The sequence below is a fragment of the Mus caroli genome, unplaced genomic scaffold (genome assembly GCF_978045245.1).
Source record: "Mus caroli unplaced genomic scaffold, Mus_caroli_1 scaffold_13, whole genome shotgun sequence".
Classification (NCBI taxonomy): domain Eukaryota; kingdom Metazoa; phylum Chordata; class Mammalia; order Rodentia; family Muridae; genus Mus; species Mus caroli.
The window spans coordinates 46,427,476-46,452,217 of NW_028227268.1; the positions used below are offsets into that span (position 1 = coordinate 46,427,476).

The window sequence follows — 24,742 nt, forward strand, 5'->3', positions numbered from 1 at the left end:
CACCTGACGGTCCTTCCCGGTTTGGTGGGCGGGGTGTCCCTCTGCCTGGAACTCGGTTTTCGTGTTGGGAGCCATGGCCACTCGTCGAGCTCTGCACTTCGTTTTCAAAGTGGGGAACCGCTTCCAGACGGTGCATTTCTTTCGAGATGTCCTGGGGATGCAGGTGCAGACCGGGACCGAGCGGGGCTGGCGCGAGACCCCGATGCGCGGCCGGGCCGCACCAGGGGAGGGAGGACGCCGTGAGCGCGCGGCCACCCCAGCCGCCAGGCCCTAGACTCCGCGTCGCCACGCCGGTGTTTTCAGCTTTTGCGAGCCTCCCTCTTTCGGGTTGGGAAGCCTTTGAATGGGGACTCACCTACCAGCTGTGTTGTCTACGCACGTTCACCTACAGCCCTTCTCAAATATTTGTTACACTCCTGGCTTGGGGAGCCTGCTGTCTATCGTGAAGGAGCGTTGATAGGCAAAACGTTATTTTATAAAGCCCCTTCCAGTTCACGACAGAGTGGTCTCCTGGTTTGAAACGTTTGGGTGTGATCAGCAAATTTCAGCTTCCATCAGAGCTGCGGATTTGAAATTTAGGCTCTGGGAGGGGGAACCATGGCCTTGCGCATGCTAAACAAGCACTCCGACATAGCATTCCGCGAACAAGCCCTGTCCGGGCAAGTTTGAACGGTCTCTTTCGTAGGTACTCATAACCTGTGGCTCTCCTCTAAACAGCCCAGATTTAAGTATGAGGTCAGAATCAAGTCGCCTTCCTAGTACCTGGAAACAGTCTGAGAAGCTGTGATTCTAAGGGGGGGTCACTTAGCTGAAAGTGTAGCGGAAAGGCTTATTGAGGAGCTCTTTGGTAAGCCAGGGAGGTAGGAGCACACCAGTGCAGAATTTATTTTTAACAGACTTGTAGCAGTCCAAGTCTAGCTGAGTGTAGAGATGGTACAGGAGGTAAGGACTGTAAAGGAAGTTGCACAAATCAGTCAACACAGATTAGTCATAAAAATATCTGCTGTGTAAGGGCTGGAGACATGGCTCAACCTTTAAGAATGATTGCTCTTCTTCCAGAGGGTGTAAGATGGGTTCCCGGTGTTGGGTGGCTCACAACCATCTGTAACTACAACTCCCAGAGTGACCTGTGACAGGCAGGCAGGCAGGCAGATAGACACACACACACACACACACACACACCTGGTGTTTGAAGGTACCATGGTAAGGTTAGGTATAGTCTAAATGACTCTGGCATTTGTTCCCAATTAGAGCACATGATGTAGAAAATTAGATTTATACCTACCAGTCAGAGTTTAGTGATACTACATGTCATTATTCTATTTCTTCATTGATCAAAAATTGTTGTTAAGATTAAACATGTTACCTTATAGGTGGTAACTGACTCACAGGTAGTTTGTATTCTGTAAAGTAATAGCTACTTTTATGTTAAAAATGCAAAAGGAGAGATTTACCAACCTAGGCTCTCAGGAAATAATTCATGAGAACCTTGCATAAATTGACCCTGAAAAGGAGCATTTCCACGTACCAGGGTGAGAGGGGAAAGTTATTCAAGAAGTCCTGGATAGGTGATGTGGAGATATTTGGAAAATGACACTGGTTTTATGTGCATTTGGCTAGGTGAATAGATTGGGGTGTGAGAAGGTACAGGTTGGGATCATCTCTGGTGTTGTCTTGAATGCTATGCATGCAAAGCAATTTGAATTTTATGCTAAAGTAAAAGGGAGTCTGTGATACCACCAGAGCTATGCTGTAGGAATATATCTTTATGATGCTATTAAAGAAAGAAATCAGTAAGTTTTGTGGGGTTTTTTTTAATGTGGGGACAGGGCCAGTAGGTAACTCAGGTTGACCTTGCACTTGAGATGCTCCTGCCTCAGTGCCTCCAGAGTGCCAGCATGCCCAGCTAAGAAAGATGACTTTTGTAATTTTTGAGAGCAGTAGGGACGAAAACTGCAAACAGCTGAGCAGGGTGGCCCATTCCTGCAATCCCAGCAGTTGCTCAAGGCCAGCCTACACTAAGCAGCAAGCCAGACCGCTACATAATGAGACACTGTGTCAGGAGAAAAGGAGGTGGGGAGCAGAGACCAAGACAGTGAGAGCTTTCTGTATTCTAGGTTCTGTCTCAGGTCTCCAAACAGGTTATCCATTTTCACCAACAGAGTTGTCACACTCAGTCTGAAACTGAGCCTAAAACAGCGTGCTCAGCATTCCACACTGCATTCTCTAGTGCTAAACACACTTCTCTACCACAGGTGGCTTCCTACCCTAAAGAGATTTCAAACCTGTTTAGGAGTGCAACTCTTTTGGGGGAAAGTGGGGACAGGACAGAGCCTTACTATGTATCCTCGACTGTCCTGGAATTCACTATGTAGACCAAGCTGACCTTGAACTCACAGAAATCTATCTGCCTCTGTCTCCTAAGTGCTAGTACTAAAGGTATGTGCTACCAGGCCCATCTTAAGATGTTCTTACCTCTGCTACACCTAGCCTAGAAGGTCTGCTTGTTTCTCTTAGTAAAGCTGACAAATGATAATATTTATGTCCTGTTAGTTTGCATAAATGTGCTATGTACAATACTAGTACACTTGAAGTGCCAGCATGAGGATGGCTGAGCCAGGAGGATCATAGTTTGAGAGCAACTGGGCTACACAGTGAGATTCAGTCCTTTAAAGTTGAGTGCTAAGAGCATTGCTCAGTATTAGAGCTCTCGTCTAACACAAGTCCTTGGAATCTCCAGTACTCCAACGAGTGGAACTTATCATTTATTCTCTTCTCTTTACTAGGTTCTTCGCCATGAGGAATTTGAAGAAGGCTGCAAAGCTGCATGCAATGGGTATGACGCCTTGTCTTACAAGCTTAGGTTCTGAGTAGCTCTGAGCAGAACACACTCTCTCAAAGTTGAGTGTAAGGCATGGGATAAGCTACTTTAAAGAATAAATAACAATAACCGAAAGGAGGCAGGAAATAGGAGAAGTTACTTGAATAGCAGCGGGGAGCACTCTTTGTTTCTCCACACTGTCATGCAGCACCTCAGACACAGCAAGCAGTTTTCCAGGACTCCAGATTCTAGCCAGGGATCTCATTAGCTCAGTTCTGTGTCTGTCTGGAGGTGCGTAAGACCAGCTACAAATCCTAGTAGCCCCTCCTCCTGACCTCAGGGAAACACTGCTTACATTTACTGACTTATAAAGAATTCAGATCAGGAAGAGCCAGATAGAAGAGCACTATGCAAAACAGTATGGAAGAGAGGAGGGATGGCATTTCCAATCCTTCCGCGATCCCAGCACATCCACAGCTGCAACAACCCACAAACTCATCAGGTCTTGTTGAATAGTTTTTACACAGATTTAAAGAGTTTACTCTCCCCTCCTTCGCCCCTTCTCAGAAGTAAGTGTGGCTCAACATTCTGATCTTGTGGTCTTCTTGGCAACCAAGCAAATCCTTAAGCTATCTATCTTCAGTCAGCTTGTTATTGTTAACCCAGGTATTCTAAAAGAGGCTCAGGAATACAAGGCCCATTTGTCAGGAGGTTCCAAGGTTTAAAGAGCTCTATGCCAGGAATCTTAACAAAGACTGAATATTTTTTCATATTTTCGTATAAGTACAAATAAATACCTGCAGTAGGGGAAGCAATGGCTAGGTAATACTAAGTAATAGTAATACTAAGCAACAGTATACTGAGTAATAGTAATACAGAGCAACAGTATACTGAGTAATAGTAACACTGAGCAACAGCATACTGAGTAACAGTAATACTGAGCAACAGCATACTGAGTAACAGTAATACTGAGCAACAGCATACTGAGTAACAGTAATACTGAGCAACAGCATACTAACAGTAATACTGAGCAGCACTATACTGAGTAACAGTAATACTGAGCAACAGTATACTGAGTAACAGTAATACTGAGCAGCACTATACTGAGTAACAGTAATACTGAGCAACAGCATACTGAGTAACAGTAATACTGAGCAGCACTATACTGAGTAACAGTAATACTGAGCAACAGCATACTGAGTAACAGTAATACAGAGCAACAGTATACTGAGTAATAGTAACACTGAGCAACAGCATACTGAGTAACAGTAATACTGAACAACAGCATACTGAGTAACAGTAATACTGAGCAACAGCATACTGAGTAACAGTAATACTGAGCAACAGCATACCGAGTAACAGTAATACTGAGCAACAGCATACCGAGTAACAGTAATGCTGAGCAACAGCATACTGAGTAACAGTAATACTGAGCAACAGCATACTGAGTAACAGTAATACTGAGCAACAGCATACTGAGTAACAGTAATACTGAGCAGCAGCATACTGAGTAACAGTAATACTGAGCAACAGCATACTGAGTAACAGTAATACTGAGCAGCAGCATACCGAGTAACAGTAATGCTGAGCAACAGCATACTGAGTAACAGTAATACTGAGCAACAGCATACCGAGTAACAGTAATACTGAGCAACAGCATACTGAGTAACAGTAATACTGAGCAACAGCATACTGAGTAACAGTAATACTGAGCAACAGCATACTGAGTAACAGTAATACTGAGCAACAGCATACTGAGTAACAGTAATACTGAGCAGCACTATACTGAGTAACAGTAATACTGAGCAACAGCATACTGAGTAACAGTAATACTGAGCAACAGCATACTGAGTAACAGTAATACTGAGCAACAGCATACTGAGTAACAGTAATACTGAGCAACAGCATACTGAGTAACAGTAATACTGAGCAACAGCATACTGAGTAACAGTAATACTGAGCAACAGCATACTGAGTAACAGTAATACTGAGCAACAGCATACTGAGTAACTAATACTGAGCAACACTATACCGAGTAACAGTAATTTCTGAGCAACAGTATACTGAGTAACAGTAATACTGAGCAACACTATACCGAGTAACAGTAATTTCTGAGCAGCAGTATACTGAGTAACAGTAATACTGAGCAACACTATACTGAGTAACAGTAATACTGAGCAACAGTATACTGAGTAACAGTAATACTGAGCAGCACTATACTGAGTAACAGTAATACTGAGCAACACTATACTGAGTAACAGTAATACTGAGCAGCACTATACTGAGTAACAGTAATACTGAGCAACAGCATACTGAGTAACAGTAATACTGAGCAGCACTATACTGAGTAACAGTAATACTAAGTTTAGTATCTGTGGCAAGTTGGAAACTTTCAAGGTCCCTGGGATTTGCATGCTTGCTGACTGCCAGGCAAAGAAACTATTTTGATATTAGACTATAGAACTGTCCTTAGGATTCCTTCTCCTACATTGTTTTTAAAAGTAAGTCTTTCCTTAAATAAGTGCCAAATGGTTGGTGTGTGCAGTGTGTGGTGGGGGTGCTTGAGCTCTGTCCACAGCTGCTGTCAGCACCTTCGGAGTCATCTCATCCTTATTTAGAATGTATGGCACTGAAAGTGACTGGCCACCATGTGTTCTAAAGCAGGAAGCAGAGTTTCCTGTGCTCACTGACTTCACTTGCTCTCATTCTTTTAGGCCTTATGATGGGAAGTGGAGTAAAACAATGGTGGGATTTGGGCCCGAGGATGATCATTTTGTTGCAGAATTGACATACAATTATGGCATCGGAGACTACAAGCTTGGCAATGACTTCATGGTAAATATCACTCTGTCCTAGTGGATCTGGATGAGGCTGAGACAGTTATAATAGTCCAGGTTAGAATCAAAGTTGGCTTTAAAAAATGAAAGATTGTATGTGTATAAAGGTTCTGCCTGTATGTATGTATGTGCACCACAAGTGTACAGTATCTGAAGAGGTCAGGAGAAGGTGACGATCCCCTTGAACTGCAGTTAGGGATGGTTGTGAGCTGCCCATGTGGTCCTCTGCAAGAACATCTAGTACTTTTAACTATTGAGTCATTTCTTCAGTCCTAAACAACTTTTTAAAATTTGAAGTTGAAAATAGTGGTTAGTGAGGAGGTGACATTGAGGGAGGTTCAGAGGAGGGAAGGGACCTATGGCAGCATGTGGATGGAAGGGGATTCTAGGTGGAGGAAAGAGCCTGTGTGCAGGCCCAGACCCTGACTTAAGAGTCCTAAGGAATCGCTGACTAGAGAGAGGGGTAAGAAGTGACATGATAGCTGGGTTGTGGCACATGACCAAAATCCCAGCATTTAGAAGGCTGAGGCAGGAGGGTTATGAGTTCTTGAGCCCAACCAGTGCTACATATTTAAGACCCTGTCTCAAAGGGGAAAAGTGTGCATAGTGCTGGGCCTTTTAAGAGCCATCAAGGGGGGCTGGTGATGGCTTAGCAGTTAAGATCACTGACTGCTCTTCTGAAGGTCCTGAGTTCAAATCCCAGCAACCACCTGATGGCTCACAACCATCCGTAATGAGATCTGATGCCCTCTTCTGGAGTGTCTGAAGACAGCTACAGTGTACTTACATATAATAATAAATAAATAAATCTTTAAAAAAAAAAATCCATCAAGAGAAAACAAAGCCTGTGGGTTACTTGAGAACAAGCTGTAGGATGCTTTTTTGAAACACTTACTCTGGCAACAAAGCAGATGGTAGGTTGACAGAACAGGAACAGCTACAGTAGTCCAGGCTGTACACGGCTGGCTTTCCCAGAGGACAGACTTATACACCATTGGCAACTTTAATTAACTTTTGCCTTAAAGTGTTGGTGCTCAAAATCCAAAAGTGGACTGTGGATATACCTTAGTGGTAGAGCACTTACCTAGAATAAGCAAAGTTTCCAGTTCAAGGTCAACCTCATAAATGAATAACTAAGTTCAAATTGTCTCAAGTGGATAGCTAATCAGTCCATGTAAAATCAAGATTTTTCTGCATTTGTCTTGAAAACTGAAGAGTTTTTTTTTTGGTATTAAATGGATTAAATATCACAGATATCTTAAAAGATTTATTTATTTTATTGTATGTGAGTACACTGTCACTGTCTTCAGACACACCAGAAGAGGGCATCGGATCCCATTACAGATGGTTGTGAGCCACCATGTGGTTGCTGGAAATTGAACTCAGGACCTCTGGAAGAGCAGTCAGTGCTCTCAACCACTGAGCCATTTCTCCAGCCCAATATTTTAATTTCTTTGCTCTGATTTATAAATGCCTGCATCTGGAGAATTTGGAGAGGACACCTAAAACCCTCTTTTGAATCACTATAAGAAAATGCCAATTAAATCTTAGGCTCTGGGGTTTTGGTTCCTTACCTTGTCCTGCAAAGCTCTGTTGTAATGTTATGTGTGGATGTTATTTGTCACAGGGAATCACGCTTGCTTCTAGCCAAGCTGTCAGCAATGCCAGGAAGCTGGAGTGGCCACTGAGTAAAGTTGCAGAAGGGATTTTTGAAACTGAAGCCCCAGGAGGATATAAGTTCTACTTACAGGATAGATGTCCATCTCAGTCAGGTAACTACATTAGGCCAGGCAAAGCCTGTTTAAAGGCACATTTGATGAAGATGGGATGGAGAGGGGTCTGGGGTGGAATTCTTTCTGTATTACAGCTTTTTATATTGATAGGATGTATCTTTCCCAAGCCAGTGTTCTTGCCTGTATTCTAGGAAATTATTCCCTTTTATGTACATTAGATATATGTTGTATATTAGTACCTAGCTACAGAGAGTCTACACTGGTTCTGTTCTACAGATAATTCATCTTTTTAGGATGTTTTTCAGCAGCAAATAACAGCAAACCCAACTTAAACCACTTTGAACACTAAGAGCATGGGTCAAGTTCACAGAGCAGGTAGGAAGACTGAGGGTTGGTTCAGTGGCTCAGCCATATGAAGACCCCAGGTTTTCCCTTTCTGTTGTCCTCTCATGCTGTTAGGGCTAAGTCCCACATTAGTATGATATGCTGGGAGCAGGTGGGGCTCCGTGAGCCTGCAAACAGACTTTTTAAAGAGGAGAACAAACCTCTGGAGTCTGCCAGGTCACTCACTGGTCAGATTTAATACACTCTGTCTGTTTAATACATGTTGAGTATCCTATTCCACAATTCCAAAATAGCAGATTAAATTTTTGTTTTGTTTTGTTTAAGACTGTGTCTTAGGGTGGGTGGCATGGCATGGGCCTTTACTCACAGCTCTTGGGAGGCAGAGGCTGGCAGATCTCTCAGTTCTGGGATAGCCAGGGCTACACAGAGAAACCCCATCTCAAAAACAAAAACAAAAACAAAAACAAAAAACAAAAAAACTAACCTCTGTTAACGAGTAGTATAGGCTAACCAAGAACTCAAGGACTGTACCGCCTCGACCTCCAGAGTGCTGCACTCTCAGGCTTGTAACCATGCTCTGTAAGCTTGAGATTCTAGTGTTAGGATTTTTCAGATTAGGGATCCTCAGCCAGTAAAGTCTATGCACGTTTTACAAACTGAGCTACTTCTGCTCCCAAGCATTTCAAGTAAGAGGTACTCAGCCTGGACTTAAAATAACGGCAGACTCCACATTCCTAAGGTATTTTTGTCCTTTGCCAGGCTAAGATCTCTGAAGCTTTCATTTCCTGATGGTCTGATTTGGACTGCACCTGTGACTATCCTGCAGGCCTGCTAGCTCTGGGGACAGTGTCTGTGCTACTTGCTCAATTCTAGGGAATAAAATTAAGGTCTCTTCTGTCACTGAGCTCAGGTTCTCGATGAACTTGGATTTGATAATTTTGCAATCAGTGGAGGATGGTAAACTTGAGTTTCCCAGGAGGAGATCCCGTGGGAAGCACTGTGGTTAGTCTTGGCATTGCTATCCTGCCGAGGGGATGGAGGTGAGGGGAACTGAGGGGAAAACCCTCAGTTTGTCATAGATGAGTCAGATGTAGTTGTACAACAGCTCTTTACAAAGTTACCTTAGCCACACCCAATGGCACAGACCTATAATCCCAGCTCGTAGGAGGGTTTATAGGCTAAGGCTAGAAGGCTTCCTTGGACTGAAGAGCAAGGCCTATCTGGGCAACCTCTTGAGAGCCAGTCTCAAAAGTGGGCAAAAAAAGGTTGAGTGACAGAATGCTTGCCTAGGGTGTGAGGTCCTAGGTAAAGTTTCTATATTGCAGGAAATAAAAAAGGAAGAGAAGAGAAGAAAGAAAAGGGAAAGTGCTTCACCACTTAGTGATAGAACACTTGTCTAATGTGTGCTTCACAGGGCCAGGGTTCAGCACTGGCATGGGTGGGGGTTGCGGGTATCAGAAAATCACTTACAATATGATATATTTCCATTATATTTTAGCTGCTTTTAGTTGGCTTTTTGTTTTGTTTATGTTTTTGTTTTTCAAGACAAGGTTTCTCTGTTGTAGCCCTGGCTATCCTGGAGTTCCCTCTGTAGACCATGCTAGCCTTGAACTCAGAGATTCGCCTACCTCTACTTCCCAAGCATGCACCTGGCTGGCTTGCTTTCTCTCTCTTTCTTTCTTTCTTTCTTTCTTTCTTTCTTTCTTCCTTTCTTTCTTTCTTTCTTTCTTTCTTTCTTTCTTTCTTTCTTTAATTACATTTATTTGTATATGCCTGCTAGATTTTTTTTTTTTACCTATTGCATATACAAAAGGAAGAGGAGCAGAGGAGTGGGAGGGGAGGAAAGTAGTGTCCATGTGTCTAGAGATAACTACTATGAGCATTCCAGAGTCTGTGTCCAAGATCTTTTATAGAAAACAATCCATACACATATATAAATGTACCCTGCATAAGCCCTTGCAGGAATTCCATGGCAGCGTTTCTCTGCAGAAGATAAGCAGCCTCTGTTGTTGGGTGTTTGTTGTTCTAGTGTCTCATTGTTCTGGGCCACACTGGGAAAGGCCTCTGTGAGAAAGAGCCCTTCACACAGCCACAGTTGCTTTCTCAACTGCTGAGAACGGACTTGCTTTTTCAGTACATTTTTAAAACTTTCGGTACATTCTGTCAAATCAGTGCCCACAAACTTTCTAACTTACACTCTGTCATTTTAATTTTTTTCCCTGCAATAAAACAGCTAGCATTGATAGTTTGTCAAGACAATAAAAATTAAATAATGAAAAATAAACTACTTGTTCTTTCTTAGTTTATTATTCTTTTTTTTTTTTTTCCTTTTTTTTTTTTTTTTCGAGACAGGGTTTCTCTATGTAACCCTGGCTGTCCCGGAACTCACTCTGTAGACCAGGCTGGCCTCGAACTCAGAAATCCGCCTGCCTCTGCCTCCCAAGTGCTGGGATTAAAGGCATGTACCACCATTGCCCGGCTAGTTTATTCTTTAAATTTCATAATTTAACCCCTCAGAAATACATTTTGCTGTTTAATTCAAACATGTAGTTTTTCCCACCAAGTGATTATCTCTTGGTCATTTATTTGGCTCATGTTTCATTTCATGTTGGTTTAAAATGCTTTCCTTATAAACTAAATTCTTTGGATAAAAAGAGAGTTGCTGGAGATCGAATGGAAGCCTTGTATGATTGGCACACACTCCTCCTCCAGCCTTCTAAGCTAAATTCTTAACATTTGCTTGAGCTTGTTGGGCCTTTTATCCCATTCCACTGAAGCGACTTCACACATTGGTCTCCTCACCCTCAGATCCTGTATTAAAGGTGACTCTAGCAGTGTCTGATCTCCAGAAGTCCTTGAACTACTGGTCTAATCTCCTGGGAATGAAAATTTATGAGCAAGATGAGGAAAAGCAACGAGCTTTGCTGGGCTACGCTGATAACCAGGTGAGTGACTTCCCGAGGAACAGCTTGTCTGTTCATAAATCAGGTTAACATGAAAGTGGTTCCATAGTTTCTCCACAGTGATTCAGTGAGTTTCTCAGTGAATAACAGGAAATAAACCCACTAATAACCTTACTACTCAGATACTTCCTTGGTTTCGTTCGTCATTAGCTGACCTGTAAGCCTTGGAGTTTCTCCTGAGTACCTCCTGCCACACCATAGGAATGGTACCACATCCAGCTGTATGTGGGTGCTGGGGATCTGTACTAAGGCCTTCACACTTGCGTGGCAAGCACTTTACCAAACACTAGAGTGTTTGCACTACACACATGTATAGCCTAGCAGAAATCATCAGCCCACTCTCTTATTTCTCTTCAGTGTAAGCTAGAGCTACAGGGCATCCAGGGTGCAGTTGATCATGCAGCGGCCTTTGGAAGAATTGCCTTTTCTTGTCCTCAGAAAGAGGTACTATTTTATTACCTAATTGTTTGTTTTTTAAATTCTTTATTTTGTATATGTGTATGTCTATGTCTATGTGCCAGTGCAGGTGCCTGTGGGGAAAGTCAGATCCCTCAGAATTGAACTTACAGGGAGTTGTGAGCCTCTGGAATGAGTACAAGGAACCAACCTCGATAGAGCCATCTCAGTGTGTGTGTGTGTGTGTGTGTGTGTGTGTGTGTGTGTGTGTGTGTGTATGTGTTGTATACATAAACATGAATGCAGATGTCCATACAGGACTTCCCCAGGAGCTGGAGTTAGCAGCATTTATAAACTCCCTGGCATGGTTGCTGGGAACTGAACTTGCATCCCCTTTGAGAGTAGTACTTGCTCTCAGTTGCTGAGCCATCTCTTCCACCCCTGATTGGTTAAGTTCCGTTACTATCTGGTTTCAACCCAGCTAAGAACTTTGGACTTCCTGTGAGTTCATTCTGCTTGTTGCTTTGTTTCATGCTTATCCATTCTTTTAAGAACCACCGCAATAATAAATTCCATCCAGTGGTGCCTTGGTCAAATGAGGACGGTGCCAGAAGAGCTCTATGTGAGCCTTGCTTACTTGCCCTTTTGTGTTTTTCAAGTTGCCAGACTTAGAAGACTTGATGAAAAGGGAGAGCCACTCGATCCTGACTCCGTTGGTGAGTCTGGACACCCCAGGGAAAGCGACAGTGCAAGTGGTCATCCTGGCTGACCCTGTAAGTATTGCTTAGCAAGGGGATAGGCTATCCCGTCCCAGGGATTTCTTCAAAGATTTTTTTTTTTCACATTGCTTTTCTCTTTTATGATGTAGGATGGACATGAAATTTGCTTTGTTGGGGATGAAGCTTTTCGAGAACTCTCTAAGATGGATCCAAAAGGAAGCAAATTATTGGATGATGTGAGTCTTGTTTGTACATCACTGTCATTATAGGGCAAAACAGGATGGTATAAAGGACATATGGAATCCAGGTTCTGTCAAGCATGTCCTTTCCCTGTTGTGATGACTTTTATTCAGAGACAGTGTCTTCAATGTCACCTACTTTATCGCTTATAGAACTTAGCATCTCCATCTTCCCACTGCCTCAGGCTAACTAACCATTCTTTGGATTAGTGGATGAGAGTTGCATCCCCCTTTCCTTTCCTTGGCTGCCTGGTTATCTTCTCTTCCTTCCTACTTGTTCTCATTATCATACCAAGAGAACCAGGAGTTCTCATCTTTTAAAACTTTTCTTGGGAGACAGAGGGAGGGGATCTCTGAATTCAAGGCCAGCTGATCTACATAGCAAGTTCTATGCTAACCAGGGCCACTTAGTGAGACCTTGTCTCTTAAAAACAGAAAATAGTGGCTACAGACATGGCTTAGTGATTATGAGAGCTTACTGTTCTAACAGAGGACACAGGTTTAGTTCCCAGCACACATGAGAGGATCCAGTACTGCTTGTGACTCCAGTGTCAAGGAATCTGACACGCTCTTCTGACCCCAAGCGCTCCTGCGTGTACTTGGTGAGCATACGTTCACTGAGGCACACAAAACTCCAAAACAACCCCCTTCCATGCCATTTTCCATCTTCAGATAGTTGATCTTTTGAATTTGAGATATGATTCTGTGTCTCCAAACTGACTACAAATTGGTGATCCTCCTGCCTCATCCTCCCAAGTGTTAGGACTGTATCATCATGTTTCTTTAATTAGATTTCTGCTTTAAAGATCTCTTTGCCCATAGTTTCTATTTCTTGTCTGAAATGCATACTTCATCTCTCTGCACTAGATCTTGGCAGCAAATAGTGTTTATGTTGGTGGTGATCTCATCTTGCCAAATGCAGCAGCTTTTGTTCTCATCACACTTGAGTTTTCATCAGGAAAACAGTAACCTGTTGTTGGACTCTAGTTTCTAATGTAGACCCAACACGGAGTAGACATTCTCTGAATACTTTGCAGACAGGGACTCGGGTGTCCCAGTTGACCTCGAGTTCCTAGGTTCAGAGGACCTTCCTGCTTCAGCCTTCCATGTAGATAGAAGGTAGGCCTGATCTCGGGGCCTCCTGCACTTCTGAATACCCAAGTGAGTGATTAAACGAATCAATTTATCCCAGTTCTATACTTTTTTGATCCATATAACTGGCATTTCAGCAATTTGTTAAAATTGCCTGAACTTTTAAAAGTTCCTTTAGAGCTTTATCTAAAAAGGTGAGAAAATAAAAGTATTGGGATTGCGGTGTGCTTTATGGAAGATAATTAACTATAGTCCTAACTGTAGGCACTCATTGCAAATTAAAGGAAATATGTAAAAGATACCTATTAAGGCTTTAGTCGTGCAGGAAAATAGACTGTCGAGGATCGAGCTCTCGGTTAGCAAGTATGCTGCTCTTTCTTTCTTTGTTCTTTCATGCTCGGCAGCCCCTCCCCTCCTGTGCTGTTGTGCTCCTTCTTCACAGCTCCCGACACTTCTCCCAGGCAACCACTGTTCGAATTGCTGGTGCAGTAGATCTATTCTGTTTATTCTTGGATTTCAAACAACTGAATCCGTTTAATAGGTATTTTATTATGATTAACTTGAGATTCCACCATGTAATTGCATGTATCTATCTCATGTTTTGTGTTGCTTTTATTAGATAGCAATTTGTTTCTCCATTCCCATGGTAGTGTACATTTAGATTGTTTGTGGATTTTTATCTATGTAAGGAAGGGTGCTGGTAGCATTCATGTTTAAATCTTCTTGCAGCGACATGTTTCGTGTCTCTAAGACCCATACCCAGGAGAATTGCTTTACTGTACAGGAAAGTGCAGCCAGCTGACAAGAATAAATATAGCGAAGTGAGTCTTCCTTAGCCTGTTTCTCTTTCCATAGTTTGTTATATGCATTTCTGAAAGTATTAAATGTAAACTTCAGAAACAAGTAACTCGTGCGTTTAGGCTGTGCTCTGCTCTGAGTGGCATGTGAAATCTCTTGTTCTCTTGCTCTGTCCACCTATGGCAGAATCGTCTCTGGGCAGAGTATCGCACTGTGTACACAACCGAATATACAGCTCCCTTAGTCACTTAGTCACTATCTTGTTACTAGATTAACTCTTAGTTCAAAACCTTTATTTTACTTAATAGTGGTTCAAAAGGACAAACATAGCAGTTTGGTTATGTCAGAGAATAGCTGGCAAGATGGCTCAGTGGGTAAAGGTCCTTGCTGCCAAGCCTGCCAAGCCTGAGTTCAGTCCCTGGAACCCACATAATGGAAAGATCGAATGGACTCCCTGCACAGTGGCATATGTGCACCTACACATACTACACTCAGTAAGTAAATAAGTGTAATGAACTGAAGGGTAGCCGTAAAAGTACATCTCTTAGGTAAAAAGAAACTAAACTAGAATCTAGTCACATTACTCTGGACAGCTGTTTTTATTTCATGTAGAGTAAATGCTAGGTTGGTAAGATCAAACATAAGAACAAATCTAAAGAAGGAAAACTATGTCCTGGTTTACTGTTGCACCTCAGAACTTGGAAAAGTTAAAGCTCCTGGTGAATCCTTAGTTAAGATGAGTAGCGGGAGGGGAGGCATAGTAGACAAGCCTAGGATCCCTAAAATAAAGTTTGGGAGGTGTGAAGTTACAGGGTTGGTTCTATTCAGGCCTCCTGGGGAGTACTGGGAGCTCTCACTGGGGAGCGGGTGTGTGGTGTGTGTGTGTGGCTCTGTCTGAAGCTGTGCTTGCTTACACTCTCACTGGCATCTTTGTCATTGCTTCCTTGATTCTGGTGGCAGTTGTAAAAATGGAGGATAGTTTCTTGTTTTGGTTTTAATCTCCAATGAGTAATGGTGATGAGCACCTTTGTATAAACTTATTGGCAGTTTGCTTCTTTTATAAATTAACTATTCAAGTCTTGTTGATATTTTTGCATAGTAGTTTTGATTTTTTTGATATTTCATGAATTAAAACTTCAAATATACTCCAAACAAGAGAGTCCAACTGTGCTTCTAGTTCTCTGCATCGCTTTCAGTGTCCCTCCCTCCCCACAGCACCCTGTTCCTGCTTCCCCTCTCTCCTTTTGCTCGGGGATTCTCAGGCACATCTCAGGCTTTGGAACATTTACGCTAAAATACTCAAGTATGTTTATATTTAAGGCAATTTAAAGGAAATAAGAATTAAACAATTTCTTTATGTACCATACACTTTAAGAAGAGCAAGACTAGACATACATAGATGTATAATTTTACCTTTGTGTGCATATGTCTGGGGTGTGTGGGGGGGTAAGTATGGGCTGCAAATGCCGCAGTGCATATGTGTGGGTAGAGAGTAACCTTGGGTGCCATCCACACCTTCCTTGTTTGAGAGTAGGATCTTATAAACACTTCATATACCAAGTTCAACAGGTGGCTCTGAGCATCCAGAGATTCTTCTTTCTCTGTCCCCATCTTGACCTAGCTGGGATTACAAATACCTGGAACTGCTCCTGGCTTTTCATGGGTCCCAAAGATTTGAACTCTTGTCCTCGTACTTACAAAGAGAGTGCACTTTAATCATTGAACCATCTCCCCACACCCTTACTTCTCAAAATTTTTGTTTTGTTAAGTCATATATTGTTTTTTTGAGGCAGTGTCTCTCTATGGAACTCTGGGTGGCCTGGAACTATGTCAAAATGAGGCTGGCCTTGAACTCTTAGAGTTCAGCCTGCCTTTGTCTCCCAAGCACTGGGTTGTATCTACCCCCATGGCTTTTTTTGAGAATGAATCTTGTGTAGCCAAGGCTGGTCTTGAAGTTGATATGTAGTTGAGGAGGACCTTGAATTCTTGATATGTTCCTGTCTCCCCAACCCTGGGATTATAGGCATGAGTTATCATGCCTAGCTAGAGATTCATTATTCTCTCCTCCCCAGGCCCCTTCCTGCACACTCTGTATGCTCTGCTTGTGTGCATGTGGTAGGACAAAGCAGTACCTTCCTCTATCACTCTCCACCTTATTTCCTTGAGACAGGGTCTATCACTGAACTAGAAGTTTGTAATTTCTGGTTAGCTATGGCTAGCCCGTCAGCCAGCCAGTTCTTATTAATCACCGGTCTCTGCCTCTCAATGCTGTGGAACAGGCAAAGTGCAGCCACACTTTTTATTTGGTACCAGGGATCTGAACTCAGGACCTCATGCTTCCAGAGCAAGTGCTCTCGTCCACTGAGTTATTTCCCTATCCTTGTTGGCCTGTTTCCTTAGACGAGGTCTTAATATAGCCCAGGCTGTCCTGGAACTCACTATTATTGTGGGGTAATCATCAGAGAAGACTGCTTAGACATGGCTTTAAGCCAATAGAAAGTCTTTATTGGCTGGAGAGATGGTTCAGTGGTTAAGAGCACTGACTGCTCTTCCAGAGGTCCTGAGTTCAATTCCCAGCAACCACATGGTGACTAACAACCATCTGTCATGGGGTCTGATGCCCTCTTCTGAAGACTGCGATAGTGTACTTACATATATAAATTTAAAAAATCTAAAAAAAAAAAAAAAATCTTAAAAAAAAAAAAAGAAAAAGAAAGTCTTTATTAGCTGGCCAGCAACTATACTGGGTGTGTGAGATCTCAGTGTAGCCCAGAGCCTTTCTAATGATGAGCTTTTAAGCAAAAAACTATATCCTGGGTTGATATACTTTAACTAACAAGAGCAGTTACCAAGAAGTAGAACTACAGAAGCCAAAAGCAAGGTTAGTATATTTAGAGTCTTTCCCATAACTATGGACCTTAATGGATTAGGCCTTTGTTTTAGTTTTGGCAGGTGGTACTGTCTATGTGTGGAGTTTTACAGCCTGAACAGTAGTTCCACCATGGAGTCAGTTGTGCTAAGGTCTTGGGGCCTACTAAGTTCTGGGGCTGTGTTACACTATGTAGACCAGTCTGGTCTTGACCTCACAGAAAAATCTACCTGCCTCTGCAGTGCTAGAATTAAAGGTATGTACCACCACACCTGGCATGCTTTGAAGTGTTCTTTTTTTTTTTTTTTTTTTTTTTCAGTTCCATTTTCCTTTATTGTCTAAGAATTCTATATACACATAGGAATTTCTTTTCTGGTCAAATCTATTTGGAGTTCTACAGGCTTCTTGTATATTCATGGGCATCTCTTTCTTTAGGTTAGGGAAGTTTTCTTCTATAATTTTGTTGAAGATGTTTACTGACCCTTTAGGTTGGGAATCTTCACTCTCTTCTGTACCTATTATCCTTAGGTTTGGTCTTCTCATTGTGTCCTGGATTTCCTGGATGTTTTGGGTTAGGAGCTTTTTGCATTTTGCATTTTCTTTGACTGTTGTGTCAGTGTTCTCTATGGTAACTTCTGCACCTGAGATTCTCTCGTCTATCTCTTATATTCTGTTGGTGATGCTCGCATCTATGACTCCTGATCTCTTTCCTTTCTCCAGGGTTGTCTCCCTTTGTGATTTATTGTTTCTATTTCCATTTTTAGATCCTGGCTGGTTTGTTCAGTTCCTTCACCTGTTTGGTTGTGTTTTCCTGTAATTCTTTAAGGGATTTTTATGTTTCCTCTTTAAGGTCTTCTACCTGTTTACCTGTGTTCTCTTGTATTTCTTTAAGGGAGTTATTTATGTCCTTCTTATAGTCCTCTATCATCATCATGAGATGTGATTTTAAATCAGAGTCTTACTTTTCTGGTGTATTGGAGTAACCAGGGCTTGCTGTGGTAGGAAAACTGGGTTCTGATGATGGCAAGTAGTAGCCTTGGTTTCTGTTGCTTATGTTCTTGCCCTTGCCTCTCACCATATCTTTATCTGTGGTGTTAGCTGGTTTTGCTGTCTCTTTCTGTCCTACAAGCCTGTGTGTCAGTTCTCCTGGGAGACCAATTTTCTCCGGGAGGAATTTAGTTATGGAGAACTGTAGTACAGGGTCAGTTCTGGGTTGCAGACAGAAACCAGAAGGATCCTGTCCCCAGCTGATCCTTGGTTCTGTGTCCTGATGGCTCTGGGAGGGTCTCTCTTGGGCCAGGAATTTGAAGTGAAGTGGTAGTCTTACCTGTGCTCGAAGGTGTGTAGGCACTCCTGGGATACCAGGTCTCTCCTGGTAGTATTTGTGTATGTAGCTCTGTGACCTGTCCCAGGCCATTCCTCAGTTCCTGTGTCCTGAGGGTTCCCCGTGGGTTCCTCTGAGCAGCAGTCCTACCTGCACTCACAGGCCTGTCTGCACTCCTCTGAGGCTAGCTCTCTCCTGGTGCTACCTGGGTATGGAACCCTGTGTGCTTTGAAGTGTTCTTAAGTGCTATGTGTATATTCTCCAACTCTAGATTCTCCAAGTCACAACTTGTAACTAAACCAAGGCTTAAAAGAATTAAGTAATCACTCATGTGTAGCTGGCTTTTTCTTCTTTGTGAGTTCTTCTTACTTCTAGCCTTCTCCACCCTTTTCCTTCCACCCTTTCAGTCCCCTAAATAATGATGAGAGAAAACAGGATAGAAAAGAACGAGATCCCTGAGCAAGGTTAGGTGGGGTCAGAAAGGGTTTGACGTTAGACTTCTCTGGTGACTCGGGACACCAAGGTCCTTGGGGCAAGTTTTTGATCTTCACTGTCAGAATATCTAATTTCTTCTTGCTTCATTTTTGTGCACAACTACTTAACAAACCACAACCAACAGCAACCAAACAACAATCCCCCAATTTCTTAGGGCCCTAGCATTTATGTATCCTCTGAAAAGTCCCCAGAATTCCAAATGTCACAAAAATCACAGAAACTATCTGTAGCTGGCAAACCATGCCTCTGCTAGAGCACAAGGCAAATCATAGTCAGCTGCTTTGAAGCAGCCTCATATCCTATTCGTGGGATTAAAATGAAAGCATATTTTGTAGGTTATTTCTCGGTGAAATGAGCCAATTTAAGGGCTGCAGAAATGGCTCAGTAGTTAAGAGCACTTTCCAGCACCCACAGGGCAGCTCCCAGCTGTCTGTAACTCCAGTTCCAGGGGATGCAACAGTACCTCAGACATACATGCAAATAAAACAGCAGTGTAAGCCGGGCGTGGTGGCGCACGCCTTTAATCCCAGCACTGGGGAGGCAGAGGCAGGCAGATTTCTGAGTTCGAGGCCAGCCTGGTCTACAAAGTGAGTGCCAGGACAGCCAGGGCTACACAGAGAAACCCTGTCTCGAAAAACCAAAAAAAAAAAAACAAAACAAAAACAAAACACCAGTGTATATAAAATAAATAAATCATTTTTTAAAAAAGAATACATTAAATGCAAGTTTATTGGGTTTATTTGGAAAGCTCTCAGGTGAGTTCACAGACCCCAGGACTGGGGCTAGGGAAATCACATGAGGAGAGAATGGGGGAAGGGGAAGAGAAAAAGAGAAAGGACTTGAGTATGCAGAAAGAGAGAGAGATGGGAAGAGGAGGAGGAGGATGAAGAGGAAGGGAGAGGAGAAGACAAGAGGAGAGGAAAGGAGAAGAGAGGGGAGAGGAGGAGAGAAGAGGGGAGGGGAGGAGAGGGGGAGGGGAGGGGGAAGAGAGGAGAGGAGAGGAAAGGAGAAGAGAGGGGAGGGGAGGAGAGAAGAGCAGAGGGGAGGGGAGGGGGAAGAGGGGGGAGGGGATTCGAGGCGAGGCCAGGCCAGGCCAGGCGAGAGGCTAGAGGAGAGAGGCGAGGAGAGAGGTGAGGAGATCAAAATGTCTGGATTATATAGGAAAGAACCTCTGGAGGAAGGATAACCCAGGCCCTGGGCTGGAAACTTCAGGAGATTAGGGTTGGGAGTGGGTATGCCAGGTTGGAACTGAGGAATGCTTAGAAAACCAGGAGGCCAGGTCTGCTTTGATATGTAAAATATGCACCTTAGTCCCTTGTCCTAGTGTCCAAAACCAAACAATATTCTTATAATATTTCTGTGTTTTTTGTTAAAGAAACCAAAATCCCAGACTTCTCACTGTACTCATGGTATCAGGCATTTAATGAATGGGAAACAGACACTGGGATGGAGGTCTTTCAGGACGCTATAATTACTTCTTTTCCTTTCTCTGTAACCTGGTCCTTCCTGTGGGCAAAAGATTTCTTGCTGGGTGCAGTTCTAACACTTGGGAGGCAGAGACTGGAGGATCTTTGTGAGTTTGAAGCCAGCCTGGTCTACATAGCAAGTTCCAAAACAGCTAGGATTACATAAAGAGATCCTTCCTCAAAAACAAATAGATGAAAGAAACGAAGGAAGGAAGGAAGTCAGTTATCTCCCCATGTCCTGACTGTTCCAGCTGACTCCTCAGAGCTGTTCTTTGATTTGCACTGAAGCCACCTTTTACTTTACAATTGTTCTATCCTTTAAAAGATTATTGCCGCCGGGTGTGGTGGTGCAAACCTTTAATCCCAGCACTTGGGAGGCAGAGGCAGGCGGATTTCTGAGTTCGAGGCCAGCCAGGTCTACAGAGTGAGTTCCAGGACAGCCAGGGCTACACAGAGAAACCCTGTCTCGAAAAACCAAAAAAAAAAAAAAAAAAAAAAGATTATTACATTTTACTTATTCACTGCACGTGCAATCCATGGCATATCAGTAGAGATCAGAGACAACTTGTGGGAGTCAGTTCTCCCCTACCATTTCAGTCCAGGTTGCCAGTTTGGCCACAAATGCTTTTATCTGCTGAGTCATCTTGTCAAGCCTAGGATAGTTTTAGATTTTATTTTATTTTTTTTGGTTTTTCGAGACAGGGTTTCTCTGTGTAGCCCTGGCTGTCCTGGAACTCACTTTGTAGACCAGGCTGGCCTCCAACTCAGAAATCCACCTGCCTCTGCCTCCCAAGTGCTGGGATTAAAGGCGTGCGCCACCACGCCCGGCTGATAGTTTTAGATTTATAGACACGTGCACTTTAACATGTTTTTTTTTTTTTCTCATTTATTTTGATTTTCTTTTAAATTCTATTAGCCATTATTCACCAAGAGCTAAGTTCTCTTTCTGAGATATCTCCGGTCTTTTAAAGCTGTGTTTGAAATCTAGTGAGTTTTAAACTAATCTCCTAGCTCTGTTGACTTCCAGATACATTCTTCTCTGTCTAAGCTTGCTGTGTGTATCTGCTGGCCCTTATCTGTGCGTTGGCCTGTGTTATCTCTGGAAAGCCCCTAGGGAAGCCCTCTTCTGACCTCACTACCTTACCTACAATAATAAAAACACAACTTCTGTCTCCACCCAAAGTGGGTTTTTCTTTCTCTTCTTCTTAAGCTGGTCCTCCAAAAAGAAGAGGTTTTCTTGGATCCTCCATACCAGAGTTAATTGGTTTTTACTCCATTCTTTATGATCTCATTCAGTTCTTGGGAGTGGTTTCTTAATATTGCTTTAAGGTTTAAGTTCTTTATGTTTTCATCAGCACAGTAAATCAGGTAGCCCCCAAAATTATTACTTATTTAGGCAAAGATTTATAAAGTAACCTAGGCTGTTCTGGAACTGGCAGACTTCCTGTTCTTCTCACTGAATGCTGGTATTGCATGTGTCCACCACCAGGCTGGCTAGGACATGTCACTGAAACACAGCCACGCCTGTACCATATCTGAAGCCCACTCCGCGCAGGACTTCCACCTTCACTATTGCTTAATCAAATTATTATATTTTTCTGTTATGTTTTCTTTTCTTTTTTTTTTTTTTTTTTTTTGGTTTTTCGAGACAGGGTTTCTCTGTGTAGCCCTGGCTGTCCTGGCACTCACTTTGTAGACCAGGCTGGCCTCGAACTCAGAAATCTGCCTGCCTCTGCCTCCCCAGTGCTGGGATTAAAGGCGTGCGCCACCACGCCCGGCTCTGTTATGTTTTCTAATGTAAATATTATCTGGTGATTTCCTCCTGGTATAGGTAAGTATTTTTTATATTATTACTCCAAATATTTAGTTGTTCCTTACCTTTTAATCTGGTAATGAATAATTTTTTTTATTTATATCTTTGTTTGTTCTTTGTTTTGTTTTTGTTTGTTTTTGTATTAGTTTGTGTAGCCTTGGTAGTCCTGGAACTCACTCTGTAGACCAGGGTGGCCTCGAATTCCCAGAATGCCTGACTCTACCTCCCAAGTGCTAGGACTAAAGCCAGGTGCAGCCTTTTGTGGATCTTTTACATGAAATACCTCAAACCGAACATGCTGTCTTCTGGACAGTTACTTCCTGTGTGAGTCTTTAGCTGGTCAGTAGAATCCCCAAAGACCAGACGGTCACTCATGTCATACTGGACCCAGTACAGAACCTAGTGCGTGATAAGAACTCAATTTAAACAAAGATTTCTTTGTATGTCTTTGTGTGGTGTTACTATATGGCAGCATGTAGGCGCCTTGTGGTGTAGGAGAGGGTGTTAATTCCTCTAGAGTTATAGTCATAGGCCAGGATGATTGTACCCCAATTGGGCTCTCTGCAAGAGCAGTACATGTGCTTAACTGCGAGCTACCTCTCCAGCCCCAAAAACCTCACTTTAAAAAAAAAGTATCACTATATCTTCTTATTGGCTGAATAAAAGTTTTTCATTACCAAATAACTAAATGATTTGTAGGGGCAGATGTTTTGGTTTTGTTTGTTTTTTTGTTTTGTTTTGTTTTGTTTTGTTTTTTGTTTTTTTCTGGTTTTTGGAGACAGGGTTTCTTTGTATAGCTCTGGTTGTCCTGGAATTTACTCTGTAGACCAGGCTGGCCTTGAACTCAGAAATTCACCTGCCTCTGCCTCCCAAGTGCTGGGATTAAAGGCGTGTGCCACCACTGCCCGGCTAGTTTTGGATTTTTAAGACTTGATTTTTCTGTGTATCTCTGACTGTCCTGAAACTTGGTCTGTAGGTCAGGCTGGTCTCAAACTCAGAGATCTCCCTACTTCTTCCTCCTGAGTGCTGGGAATAAAGTGTTTGCCTGGCTGTCTCAAATACTATTTTTGGTGGTGGTACTGGGGTGTGAACTGAAGGTCAGTACTCCAGCACTGGGCTGCATTCATTTTGTTTGGTCTCAGATTAAGCTCATGAGCATTGAGGGTTCCTGTTCTGCCAAGGACTCGGTAGTTGCACAGTCCCTGGTCTTTCATCAGCGGCCAGGCTCTCTGGCCAGCTGTGCAAATCACCAAGCAACTGTTAGCTGCTCACCAGCTCTCCTGTGAGTGGACAACATTCTCCACACAGATGGACTGCTTTACCATTAATGCACGGTGGAGAATGCAGACTTGGAGTAACGTTTGTCCCTCTGTTTCCTAGGCAATGGAAGCGGACAAAAGTGACGAGTGGTTTGCTACGAGGAATAAGCCAAAGGCTTCGGGTTAGTGGAAGACACATGAAGAGCACTTACATCTCCAGTCCAGTCTGTTATCAGTCTGGCACTTATGTTTTGAGAAATGCTCCTACCACTTGGCTGTGTCCTGCATAGGAGGTCTGTGCGGTAGTTTCACTCTTCAAAGCTCTGTTTTTAGAAATGAAATATTTTTATCACTCTTGGTAGAGGCAAATTCCTACTGTGTGTAATTGTATTAAATTTGGTAACAAATTTATTGTCCAGACTGAGACAACTATATGGAATATTACTCTTGGTTGGGGCTGGAGGAAAATCTGATTACCTGTTAATCATGTAGATACTATTGAAACAAATGTCAGAATGAAGCCAAACCAGCTAGGCATGAGGGTGCATGCCTTTAATCCCAGCACTTGGGATACAGAGACAGGAGAGTGTCTGAGTTAGAGGCCAGCCAGGACTATAGAGACCCTGTCTCAAAACAAAACAAAACAAAACAGTACTCATTTCTAGGACCCGATGGTAAGATTCTGTTCTAATATCTTACCACAGAAGGTCTTGACATTTAGAAACTTTTCCCATTGGCTTTCTGAGACACTCTCACCTGATAGCTCTGGGTAACCTGTTAATTCACCATGTAACTCAAGGTAGCTTTTAACTTTTTTTTCCTCTTACTCGTAACTGGAACTCTGTAGGCTAGATTGGTCTCAAACTCGAGACCCACCCACCCCTGCCTCTTGCTGAGATCAAATACACAGGATACCTTACCCAGTGGCTTTGAATGTTTGTTCGTCCTGCTTCAGCCTCCAGTGTTAGGATTATAGATGTGTGCCTCTATTCCATGTGTGGTGGTTTGAACCTGGTTGGCCCATGGGAAGTGGCACTATTGGAGGTGTGGCCTTATTGGAAGAGGTGTAGCATTGTTAGAGGAACTGTGTCACTGTGGAGATCTCTTATATGTGCTCAAGTCTGGACAATGTAGCAGCCTCCTCCTGGCTGGTTTTGGATTAAGATGTAGAATTTTGGCTCCTTCAGTGCCAAGTCCACTTGCATAATGCCATGTTTCCGACCATAATGATAATGGACTGACCTTCTGAAACTCTAAGCTAGGCCCAATTAAATGCCATTTTAAGAGTTGCTGTGATCCTGGTGTCTCTTCACAGCACTAGAACCCCTAAATTAGACACCAGGCTTGATGTTTCAAAGAATTTTTTGACTATGTATGGACAGACTCCAACTCCTAGCTGGCACATCATCACTCCTCGCCTAAACTGTAAAAACCCCTTGCTTTAGCCTGCATGTGTGACTTCACTGATCCTGTGAGGTCAGTGAACCCACCCAAGAGCTGCCTCCTAATAAACCTGCCTTTAATCAACCATAATGGTGAATAGGTAAACTGCTTTGAGCACCCTTCTGGCGGG

The 24,742-nt window shown here is 42.9% G+C and overlaps 1 protein-coding gene across 1 annotated transcript; it reads left to right on the forward strand.

Annotated features, from left to right (window-relative positions):
* The first annotated feature begins 10 nt into the window (after positions 1-10).
* On the forward strand, positions 11-24,088 carry Glod4 (glyoxalase domain containing 4). The gene is made up of 9 exons (XM_021176886.3): positions 11-163; positions 2,787-2,836; positions 5,536-5,656; positions 7,286-7,430; positions 10,545-10,681; positions 11,057-11,143; positions 11,755-11,868; positions 11,964-12,050; positions 23,291-24,088. The coding sequence occupies exons 1-9, from the start codon at positions 74-76 to the stop codon at positions 23,354-23,356; spliced, it is 897 nt and encodes a 298-aa protein (XP_021032545.1). The 5' UTR covers positions 11-73; the 3' UTR covers positions 23,357-24,088.
* Positions 24,089-24,742: the final 654 nt, after the last annotated feature.

Bases quoted from the DNA above. Each gene is read 5' to 3' on its own strand.
- Glod4 (XM_021176886.3), top strand. From the start codon at position 74: ATGGCCACTCGTCGAGCTCTGCACTTCGTTTTCAAAGTGGGGAACCGC. The intron at 10,682-11,056 runs GTGAGTGACTTC...ATTTCTCTTCAG, and splicing joins TGGGCTACGCTGATAACCAG to TGTAAGCTAGAGCTACAGGG. The intron at 12,051-23,290 runs GTGAGTCTTGTT...TCTGTTTCCTAG, and splicing joins GAAGCAAATTATTGGATGAT to GCAATGGAAGCGGACAAAAG.